The 12383-nt window shown below is 45.9% G+C and overlaps 1 protein-coding gene across 2 annotated transcripts in view; it reads right to left on the reverse strand.

Moving 5' to 3' along the window:
* wdr62 (WD repeat domain 62) overlaps nucleotides 1-12068 on the reverse strand; it is a 62259-nt gene extending 50191 nt beyond the window's left edge. For both annotated transcript variants that reach the window (XM_046316540.1, XM_046316539.1), the window contains exons 1-7: nucleotides 11616-12068; nucleotides 10743-10834; nucleotides 10215-10277; nucleotides 7948-8005; nucleotides 3793-3963; nucleotides 2192-2329; nucleotides 1888-2070 (exon numbers count right to left, since the gene is read on the reverse strand). In XM_046316540.1, the coding sequence (XP_046172496.1) occupies nucleotides 1888-2070; nucleotides 2192-2329; nucleotides 3793-3963; nucleotides 7948-8005; nucleotides 10215-10277; nucleotides 10743-10834; nucleotides 11616-11753 (843 nt within the window). In that variant the 5' untranslated portion in view covers nucleotides 11754-12068. The remainder of the gene's footprint in view (nucleotides 1-1887; nucleotides 2071-2191; nucleotides 2330-3792; nucleotides 3964-7947; nucleotides 8006-10214; nucleotides 10278-10742; nucleotides 10835-11615) is intronic.
* Nucleotides 12069-12383: the final 315 nt, after the last annotated feature.

The following is a 12383-nucleotide window of genomic DNA, read 5'->3' on the forward strand; positions in this document are numbered from 1 at the left end:
ATTTGAAGGAATTGTCCGTAATATTCTCTGAATGCCAAGTCTCACATCTGGAGGAAACCAGGCACCGCTCATCACCTGACCAATATCATCCCTACGGTGAAGCATGGTGGTGGCAGCATCATGCTGTGGGGATGTTTTTCAGTGGCAGGGACTGGGAGACTACTATCGAGGGAAAGGTTCTCTGACTGTGGCGAAGGTTTACCTTCCAACAGGACAACGATCCTAAACACAAAGCCAAGACAACGCAGGAGTGGCTTCGGGACAAGTCTCTGAATGTCCTTGAGTGGGCCAGCCAGTGCCCAGACTTGAACCCGATCCAACAGCTCTCCAGAGATCCGAAAATATCTGCGCAGCGACACTCCCCATCCAACCTGACAGAGCTTGAGAGGATCTGCAGAGAAGAATTGGAGAAACTCCCCAAATACAGGCGTGCCAAGCTTGTAGCGTCAAACCCAAGAAGACTCAAGGCTGTAATCGCTGCCAAAGGTACTTCAACAAAGTACTGAGTAAAGGGTCTGAAAACGTATTTAAATGCCTCTACACTAGTTATGAATGGGTCTCCCTCTGTCACACGGACACAATGTTTGATACACAGAGCAACTGGCGAGGAAGAGAGCGGAGCACAGAACTCAGAGACACACTGCAGCAGGTAACTTGGATCGTAAACTACATCAAATCACATCTACTGCTCTCACGCCCGTCTTTCAAAACTACGTGGAGATACGGGATCGGAACATGACGATGTTTCATTTCACACCGAGGGCTTGGTGGTTATCGAGTGTTGAAAATATGTTTTCGTTTCACACCGAGAGCTTGGTGGTTATCGAGTGTTGAAAATATGTTTTTGCATTAAGAGGAGCTGTTGACCTTACCAAGCATGCAGGACAAATACAAAAACATTCTACAGATGTGTGACCGAATCAGGTGGATTGAGAGGAAATCATTTTACATTTTGAAAAAAAGCGAACCATGCCATCTTCCCTCAGCTGCTCTAACAGAAAACAGCATCAGAAAGTGTCTGACACCAGTGATGACTGTTCTCCTCCAACGCTCGACAGAGCACTTCAGGACCTGCTTCCCAAATGACATTGGACTGTGATCCTGGCTCAGTCGACCTGCCCGCAAGTGAAATCAAATAGCCGATTGAGCTGCAGACCACGTATTCACGGGTCACTAGGGAGTTTAGGTTCCTAGATCAAAAAAGGGGAACACCCTGCCGTCTCCCTCGGAGCATTAATACCGCGTTCAAAACAACTGGAAACAGGCTGGAATGAGCTATGACCAGGAGAAATCTATTTGAACGATCATCCAACCTGATGATCCAGGTTGGATCCAACCTCGATCCAACCTGGGAACTCGGGCATCTTTCTAGAGCTCCGACTTTCTGCCCTGAAGATCACAGACGTCATGATTTGACCTCGTGTATTTTTCCAGAGTTTCCTAGTTGTCTTGAAAGCACTATAAAACTCATGGTACCCTTCTCCAGCTCTGATCTGTGTGAAGCTACATTCAGTGGTCTCGTCTGCTTTAAACCAAATATCCATCCAGGTTAGATGTGACAGCAGGGACCAGGCCTCGTGACTTCGAGACACATCAAGCAACACCCATCTCATTAGTGGTGGTGAGATAAGAGACATAACAGACTGTCATCATAGCCCCCATGTTAAAAGTATGTGGGGGTGAGTTGAGAAGACAAATCAGAAATACTGTTGCAATGTTTTTTAATTTAATTGACTGCCCCCCCCCCCCCAAAAAAAACAAGTAAACATCGGCTGTTCGTTTTAATTAATTTTTTAACCTGTTGGCGTTGCGAGAATGTTCAGATATTCAAAATAGGGACAGAGAGAGGTTCAGGGGTCAGTTAGGGTCAGGTCGGGCCATACTGACCTTGAGGTCCACCCAGGCGTCAAGCATCCTCCTGCTGTTGAACTGACACAGCAGGCCAGAGGAAGTGATGCAATAGGTGCTGCTGGCCATGTTGCCCCGCCCACACGACAGACCACAGAACATGCTGTTCCTCTGTTCCCCTAGCAATCCTGATCGGCCAATCAGAGGCACCGTGCTGTTCACCTGGGGGAGGAGCCATAGTAAACATCCAGAATCAACCCATTACGTAGACGCCCTGTATACATGGATGGAGTATAAACAATATGGCATGTAAAATACTTAATAATAATAACAATGTCCTGACCCGTCTCTCTTTAGAGGCGTCGAGGTACCAGAACTTGACGTGTCGGTTTCCTGCCGTGACGAAGTAGCTGTTGTCTTCAGAGAAGGAGACGGACAGAACTCTGCTAGACACCTTGTTGGACGCTATCACCGTCCCCTTCTACAAAAACACACAGGACAAGAGGGTTTACAAAATCATGGCACTTTCACAGAGCTCGGGTTGTTTTAAGTAACACAGGGATTTCTGTGGCCTCTAGTTGACGGCCTTTGACCAGACTGCGGTCAGAACTGATAACAGATTGCAGGATGTTGTTGTTGTTGTGAAGAACGTTTGGAATATCATTACTCAGTCAGTCTGGACACCCTTCAACAACTTAGCAGACAGATAAAATGACAGGACATAAAAGTACAGACTCTGGGATTCCCTGCCCCCTCCCAAGAAGCCCAGACATTCCTTAACCCCAGTACTATCCTCCAGGCTGAAGCCCAGCCATACATTAACCCCAGTACTATCCTCCAGGCTGAAGCCCAGCCATACATTAACCCCAGTACTATCCTCCAGGCTGAAGCCCAGCCATACATTAACCCCAGTACTATCCTCCAGGCTGAAGCCCAGCCATACATTAACCCCAGTACTATCCTCCAGGCTGAAGCCCAGCCATACATTAACCCCAGTACTATCCTCCAGGCTGAAGCCCAGCCATACATTAACCCCAGTACTATCCTCCAGGCTGAAGCCCAGCCATACCTTAACCCCAGTACTATCCTCCAGGCTGAAGCCCAGCCATACATTAACCCCAGTACTATCCTCCAGGCTGAAGCCCAGCCATACCTTAACCCCAGTACTATCCTCCAGGCTGAAGCCATAGCCCAGCCATACCTTAACCCCAGTACTATCCTCCAGGCTGAAGCCATAGCCCAGCCATACCTTAACCCCAGTACTATCCTCCAGGCTGAAGCCATAGCCCAGCCATACCTTAACCCCAGTACTATCCTCCAGGCTGAAGCCCAGCCATACCTTAACCCCAGTACTATCCTCCAGGCTGAAGCCCAGCCATACATTAACCCCAGTACTATCCTCCAGGCTGAAGCCCAGCCATACCTTAACCCCAGTACTATCCTCCAGGCTGAAGCCCAGCCATACCTTAACCCCAGTACTATCCTCCAGGCTGAAGCCCAGCCATACCTTAACCCCAGTACTATCCTCCAGGCTGAAGCCCAGCCATACCTTAACCCCAGTACTATCCTCCAGGCTGAAGCCCAGCCATACATTAACCCCAGTACTATCCTCCAGGCTGAAGCCCAGCCATACCTTAACCCCAGTACTATCCTCCAGGCTGAAGCCATAGCCCAGCCATACCTTAACCCCAGTACTATCCTCCAGGCTGAAGCCATAGCCCAGCCATACCTTAACCCCAGTACTACCCTCCAGGCTGAAGCCCAGCCATACCTTAACCCCAGTACTATCCAGAGTATGCAGAGTAGACATCCTGGGAATCCATATTTCAGCAGTTGCAACGGAACCAATGTAGTGGAAAGGAAAAGTGCAACTTTACACCTCTGGCACTTAACAGGCTCACGTCTCTAAAAGAAAAAACAAACAAACCCATGTCTTTAACTTACCCTCCACTCCCAGACGCTGACGGTCATATCGTGCTGGTAGCCTACGGACACGATGTAGCTGCTGTTGGTTGAGAAGGCCACACAGGCCACCCCGTACTTATGGCACTGTACCTCTGCCACCTGGGCCTGCTCGGCCACGTCCCAAACCCGCACACAGGGCATGTGACCACTCTGCAGAGACAGAACCATCCAGTCAATGATTTGAGCAGAAACAAAAAGGGAGAGCCAGAGCCCGGGGGGGGGGGGGGGGGGGGGGGTGAAGCTGAATGCCATGGCAGTTGGGCTGACAGTTTGAGTTGAAACCAGAGCATTAGAGAAACTGTTGAGTCAGCGCTGTGGCAACAATTAACCTCCAAAATAAGAAAAGGTAAAGTTGTGTCAACATTGGGTGTTAAAAGCGTTGGTCCAGTGAGCAAAAGTTTGCTGGTTCAAATCCCCGAGCCGACTAGGTGAAAAACCTGTCGATGTGCCCTTGAGCAAGGCACTTAACCCTAATTGCTCCAGTTAGTCGCTCTGGATAAGAGCGTCTGCTAAATGATGTTTATAATCAAATGAAATGGTTTGTCAATGAACAGGGGGAGGAATGTAAAGCAGATCAGAGAAGTTTAGAGCTTGGAGTAGATGACACTAGCAGGTCTTTGGCCACACTAGCAGGTCTTTGGCCACACTAGCAGGTCTTTGGCCACACTAGCAGGTCTTTGGCCACACTAGCAGGTCTTTGGCCACACTAGCAGGTCTTTGGCCACACTAGCAGGTCTTTGGCCACACTAGCAGGTCTTTGGCCACACTAGCAGGTCTTTGGCCACACTAGCAGGTCTTTGGCCACACTAGCAGGTCTTTGGCCACACTAGCAGGTCTTTGGCCACACTAGCAGGTCTTTGGTCGCTGACTAATCATAGTTCACCAAGGAGCTGTACATCTCTGTTGCAAAAACAAACTAAAAATAGATTTTAAAAACTTCTACAGGACTGAGGAACATGCCGGAACATGACAAAGAACTTCAACTTCAGTCGGTACACACTTTTTTTTTTAAAACACTTCGACACAAAGTGGATTGTCATAGCTGTTTAGGAGAGCATTTTTCGCTAACCCGAACCTTAATTATTTACTTAAACTTAAGTCTCCTAACCTGCTAAGTTAATTATCCTAACCTGCTGCGTAAGTTCTCCTAACCTGCTACGAAAAAGTCACTACGGTATCGAAGTGGCATGAAAATAGTCATTCTCAAGTTGGTCAGTGATGGTGAGAGTGGTTTTGCTGAATAGAATCATGGGAGTTTGAGCTTTGATCAGAAAAATATTGGAGTAAGCTGATAAATATCCTTCTAAAAAGTTTTGGAGCATCTATTTACAATAACTTCCCGATGTTATTAGATAAAGACAACCAGAACATGTACAGTGCATTCAGAAAGTATTCAGGCCCCTTGACTTTTAACACATTTTGTTACGTTAAAGCCTCATTCTAAAATTGATTAAAATGGTTTCTCCCCCCCTAATCAATCTACACACAATATCCGATAATTACAAAGGCCAAAATTATTTTAGAAATTTTGCAAACATATCAACAAAAACAACTGAAATATCACATTTAAATAAGTATTCAGACCCTTTACTCAGTACTTTGTTGAAGCACCTTTAGCAGTGATTACAGCCTGGAGTCTTCTTGGGTATGACACTACAAGCTTGGCACACCTGTATTTGGAGAGTTTCTCCCATTCTTCTCTGCAGATCCTCTCAAGCTCTGTCAGGTTGGATGGGGAATGTCGCTGCACAGATATCTTCAGGTCTCTCCAGAGATGTTAGATCAGGTTCAAGTCGGGGCCTTGCCTGGATCTCACAAGCACACAACCAAGACAACGAAGGAGTGGCTTCGGGACAAGTCTCTGAATGTCCTTAAGGTCGTTTTCTTATTGGAAGGTGAACCTTCGCCCCAGTCTGAGGTCCTGAGCGCCCTGGAGCAGGTTTTCATCAAGGATCTCTCTGTACTTTGCTCCGTTCATCCTTCCCTCAACCCTGACTAGTCTCCCAGTCCCTGCCACTGAAAAACATCCCCACAGCATGATGCTGCCACAACCATGCTTCACCATAGGGATGATGCCAAGTTCCCTCCAGATGTGATGCTTGGTATTCTGGCCAAAGAGTTCAATCTTGGTTTCATCAGACCAGAGAAACTTGTTTCTCATGGTCAGAGTCTTTAGGTGCCTTTGGGCAAACTCCAAGCGGGCTGTCATGTGCCTTTTACTGGGGAGTGGCTTCTGTCTGGCCACTCTACCATAAAGGCCTGATTGGAAAGATGGTTGTCCTTCTGGAAGGTTCTCCCATACCCACAGAGGAACTCTGGAGCTCTGTCAGAGTGACCATCAGGTTTCTTGGTCACCTCCCTGACCAAGGCCCTTCTCCATAGATTGCTCAGTTTGGCCGGGCGGCCAGCTCTAGGAAGAGTCTTGGTGGTTCCAAACTTCTTTTAAAAAAGGCTCCCGAGTGGCACAGTGGTCTTAGGCACTGCATCTCAGTGCTAGAGGCGTCACTACTGACCCTGGTTCGATTCCAGGCTGTATCACAACCGGCAGTGATTCGGAGTCCCATAGGACGGTGCACATTTGGCCCAGCGTCATCCGGGTTTGGGTTTGACTGGAGTAGGCTGTCACTGTAAATAAGAATTTGTTCTTAACTGAATTGCCTAAGTTACGACAACAAAAAACATTACATTAAAAAAATTCAAAGAAATAAAAAGAATAATGTAGGCCACTGTTCTTGGACCTTCAATGCTGCAGAAGTGTTTTGGTACGCTTCCACAGATCTGTGCCCCGACACAATCCTGTCTCGGAGCTCTATGGACAATTCCTTCAACCTCATGGCTTGGTTTTTGCTCCGACATGCACTGTCAACTGTGGGACCTTATATAGACAGTTACGTGCCTTTCCAAATCATGTCCAATCAATTGAATTTACCACAGGTGGACTCCAAGTTGTAGAAACATCTCAAGGATGATCAAGGGAAACAGAGTCTGAATACTTATGTAAATAAGGTATCTGTTTGTTATTTGTCATACATTCAAATATATATATATATATATATATATTTTTTTTTTTTAACTGTTTCACTTTGTCATTATAGGGTATTGTGGGTAAATGAGGATTTTATGTGGAAAAAGTCAAGGGGTCTGAATACTTTCTGAATGCATTGTATAGCAGGGAGTTCCAATATGATCAGAAAACTTTTTCTACCACAGGGATCCTACTGGAAAATGTCTCCGGTTTAGCTCACCACTAAACAGTCAATAGACATGAAAGTACACTAAAACTGTGTAGGACATCACTAAATATTTTAGAACACAAATGTTAAAACCGCCCCAGACATCGACAGGGTTCCCTTGAGAACCGCCCCAGACATCGACGGGGTTCCCTTGAGAACCGCCCCAGACATCGACGGGGTTCCCTTGAGAACCGCCCCAGACATCGACGGGGTTCCCTTGAGCCCCAGACATCGACGGGGTTCCCTTGAGAACAGACATCGACGTTCCCTTTCGAAGAACCGCCCCAGACATCGACAGAGTTCCTTTAAGAACCGCCCCAGACATCGACAGGGTTCCTTTGAGAACCGCCCCAGACATCGACGGGGTTCCCTTGAGAACCGCCCCAGACATCGACAGAGTTCCTTTAAGAACCGTCCCAGATATCGTCAGGGTTCCTTTAAGAACCCGTGGAAGAAGCCCGCTGGTCATAACAGAAAGTAAAACAACTGTAGGATACACTCCCAATCACCACGGCAACAGTAGTCAGCTGGAGAGCAGCCAACCACAGACCACTGAGGGCAAGACAGGAGGCTCGTATATCATTTACTGTGACAAGAAGTAGAATTTACAGCATGACCTGGTCTCTAGCAGCACAACAGCTTTTATATAACCATCAACCAACTAGCACACACACACACACACACACACACACACACACACACACACACACACACACACACACACACACACACACACACACACACACACACACACACACACACACACACACACACACACACACACACACACACACACACACGTTAGTCCACCGTCTCACTGACTATTATACAAATATAGCAAAGTGCATATACACACCAACCAACATCTTTTCCTTCTTCCGGAACATTTCCAAACACTTACCTCACCAGTGACCAAATACTTTCCATCCTGAGAGAAGGCCAAGGCAGTGAAGGTTTTTCTGGGAAACACAAACAGACAAAGCAAATTAATGAGAGAGCAGAGGGCTGAGGCAGAGGAGAGGGCTGAGGCTGGGCTCACATTTACATTAGGGAGAACATTTTACTCAGCAGCAATCTGAAAGGGATTTTAAACTCAGTTTAAAGGTTCAGACATTTTAACTCTGGGAGTTTCCCTTGGCATGTGAGCTTCGTACTTTAACCGTTTTATGACCTCCTAGAGAACAGTGAAAGTTATAAAATGTGACATTTTAACTTCATTACTGCCACTCCACATAGTTACATAACATCAACAACAGAAAGCAGCATGTTCTAGGCTGTGGATGGGTAACAGTGTTATGTAACTACACTGTACAGTCCAACAACATGTAGACCCCGTATGGATCGGTATTGGTTTTTACAAAACCATTTATAACAATGTTTTATGTTAAAAATTAAACTAGGCAAGTCAGTTAATAAGAACAAGTTCTTATTTACAATCACGGCCTAGGAACAGTGGGTTAACTGCCTTGTTCAAGGGCAGAACGACAGAATTTTACCTTGTCGGCTCGGGGATTCGATCTAGCAACTTTTCGGTTACTAGTCCGACGCTCTAACCACTAGGCTACCTGCAGCCTCTACACTCTAACCACTAGGCTACCTGCAGCCTCTACACTCTAACCACTAGGCTACCTGCAGCCTCTACACTCTAACCACTAGGCTACCTGCAGCCTCTACACTCTAACCACTAGGCTACCTGCAGCCTCTACACTCTAACCACTAGGCTACCTGCAGCCTCTACACTCTAACCACTAGGCTACCCTGCCTCCTCTACACTCTAACCACTAGGCTACCCTGCCTCCTCTACACTCTAACCACTAGGCTACCCTGCAGCCTCTACACTCTAACCACTAGGCTACCTGCAGCCTCTACTCTAACCACTAGGCTACCTGCAGCCTCTACACTCTAACCACTAGGCTACCTGCAGCCTCTACACTCTAACCACTAGGCTACCTGCAGCCTCTACACTCTAACCACTCTAGCCTCTACACTCTAACCACTAGGCTACCTGCAGCCTCTACACTCTAACCACTAGGCTACCTGCAGCCTCTACACTCTAACCACTAGGCTACCTGCAGCCTCTACACTCTAACCACTAGGCTACCTGCAGCCTCTACACTCTAACCACTAGGCTACCTGCAGCCTCTACACTCTAACCACTAGGCTACCTGCAGCCTCTACACTCTAACCACTAGGCTACCTGCAGCCTCTACACTCTAACCACTAGGCTACCTGCAGCCTCTACACTCTAACCACTAGGCTACCTGCAGCCTCTACACTCTAACCACTAGGCTACCTGCAGCCTCTACACTCTAACCACTAGGCTACCTGCAGCCTCTACACTCTAACCACTAGGCTACCTGCAGCCTCTACACTCTAACCACTAGGCTACCTGCAGCCTCTACACTCTAACCACTAGGCTACCTGCAGCCTCTACACTCTAACCACTAGGCTACCTGCAGCCTCTACACTCTAACCACTAGGCTACATGCCTCCTCTACACTCTAACCACTAGGCTACCTGCCTCCTCTACACTCTAACCACTAGGCTACCTGCCTCCTCTACACTCTAACCACTAGGCTACCTGCCTCCTCTACACTCTAAACACTAGGCTACCTGCCTCCTCTACACTCTAAACACTAGGCTACCTGCCTCCTCTACACTCTAACCACTAGGCTACCTGCCGCCCCCAAGCCCACTCTAATAATCGATAGTGCTAAATGAAATGACAAGTTCTACAAATTGGTCTACTTCACTGTCAGTTTTATTCAAGTTTGGTTGAGAATACAACCATAAGAATATAATTAATGTGTTGCCATTCTACAGTCAATCACAAGTTATATAAAAACATACTGTAACTTTTACAATTCAGAAACATTTTTAAAAAATAGAAAAATATTGTGATATGATACTCTGGCCATATCGCCCAGCCCCATAACGTACTACACAGTCTCTGTCAACCAAGTCTGTCTGTAGTCACCATGACGAGACTGAGCAATCCCCTATTGAGTACAGATGACTTTGATCAATGTGATGTTTTGTAGAAGTTGCACATATGTCCTAGCCCTGTGTAGTGCACACATCTAATGTATACTTATCAGGACATGACTAAATATGACTTCACCCTAGAAGAGAGCGAGAACAATAATAAAACCCAAGTAAATATCTCACCTTGAAGTGTTGAGGATGTGGGTCTGTTTGTTTTTCTTTGGGTGCAGGATTACAACAACACACCTGGATAACAAAACAAACTGCATAAAGATGACTAGCTACTAGAACTTTAGTATTTACATAATGTAGCCTATTCAACCGATATCTTCTTTGAAGTGTTAGTTCGTAACAGGTTAGTTAGTTAGAGGCCAGTCTTGCAGGTTAGGATTAAAGACCCACTCCAGCCTCCCTAGAACCTTATTTATCACCTGATTTACTTAACAAATGACACATCTCAATAGGTGGTCCAGGAGTCCTCTGACATGGCACAAGTGTGTGTGTGTGTGTGTGTGTGTGTGTGTGTGTGTGTGTGTGTGTGTGTGTGTGTGTGTGTGTGTGTGTGTGTGTGTGTGTGTGAGTGGGGGGGGGGGGGGCGATGACATTATGTTCCCACAAACAAGGAGGAGGCCGATGACGTCAGAGAGCACCATTAGACCAACTCTTTGAATTGCCACCACTTGAATTTTACAATTGCAGTGCTAGTCTTACCCAGCTGGGTAGGCCACCAGGCCAGTGTTGGGGTCACAGGCCAGCCCACTGCCGTTAGAGGTGGTGATGCCCAGGACCCGCTCCAGAACCACCTGGCACACAAATAGGCAACACTCACTGACATGATGCACAATACAAGCCCACTCTAATAATGGACTAGCTACATCACTGCATATAAAGTAGCATCCAGTATGCATATGTCTCATGCATATATTTTATATTGTGTGTATGCTTCAGGTGACAGAAATCAGGAGGCACTATCAGCTCTGAAAAGTTGATGTAATTCTACATTAAATGTGGATATATTGTCTCAAATTCCTACCGACAAAAATGACCAACCAGAACCGACAAAAACCGGTAAAGTATTTTAAAATATCAATTTATTAAACTTTCTGGCTTGTAGAGGTGAGAGAAAACTTTCCCGATTCAAACGCCAATAAGGTGAATGCACCAATTTGTAAGTCGCTCTGGATAAGAGCGTCTGCTAAATGACTTAAATGTAAATTTCTACCGGACGTAGAATTAAAATGCAATTCAGCGTCGGGTTTCCAGGTCAAATAGATTGGTATTCGGTTAACGACTTGACTGTACAGGTTTTTAGCATCACGGTTTCCCCGAGTTGGAAGGTGGTATCCGTAACCGGTAGATATGGGCTGCTTCTTTACAGTTACTAGCTAACGTTAATTGTTACACGATAGTGTCTTCGCTAACTCCCCAACTAAGTTGACAACAACCATCTGACTAAGTTAGCTACATGTTTGGCATGTGAAGAAGACCAAACAAAAACAACCTAGCCTTCAAGAGGCACTAATGTTACAGAAGAGAAGTTAGCTAGCCCATTGAACTACCTAGAAGACGTGACAATAAACATACCCGGTTGTGTGTAGTCCGTCTTTGACTTAGTTGTCGACTTTTCCGTCGCATGTTTGCGGGTGCAGGAGCAGCGTTCACATTGCTAACTCTTTTTGTAACCCTGGAGGTAAATGAATTTATCCCCGCTCCCTCCGCCATAGTCACAGAAATTATTCAAGATTTAGCCAAGACCCTTGCTACTTCACCGGCTGATAAATCTCAAAATGATGATCCCGTTCGTGACTAACATTAGCCTAAGTTGCTAACCACTTTTAGATCCTCATCCGCATAGCAACCAACAAAAAATATTTGTGGGGGGGTTGCCAATGTTAAATAAACTGTCTGACGGTAATATTCACAGATATTATTACAAATACGTAAGAAACATTTTTTAAATTCTGATTTTAAAAAATATATATATATTTATAATATATTATAATTTTTTTGTTATATATATATAATATTCCTTCTTACTCCCTCTGGTTTAGAAACACTTCGGAAAAGTACGGCAAGTCACGAGCGATGAAACCTGACACTCTTTTCTGTTGTTTTTTTTTTTTTTTTACTTCAACGTCGTTGCGTTGAAGCGCGGGACACAGATTCAAATATAAACCGTCTTCTCTGATTGTGAACTGCCGCTGCGCAAGAACCTACCCGTGACTCTATCCTGTGATTGGTCCTCCCGTGACAATGACGATTGGTTTGAGAACGTCTAATCTCGCCAATACATTTCCGGAAGCAATGTAAACAGGATTATCATTATGAAATAACTGACTGTTATTAAAATGT

This window comes from Oncorhynchus gorbuscha, linkage group LG19 (genome assembly GCF_021184085.1).
Source record: "Oncorhynchus gorbuscha isolate QuinsamMale2020 ecotype Even-year linkage group LG19, OgorEven_v1.0, whole genome shotgun sequence".
NCBI lineage: Eukaryota > Metazoa > Chordata > Actinopteri > Salmoniformes > Salmonidae > Oncorhynchus > Oncorhynchus gorbuscha.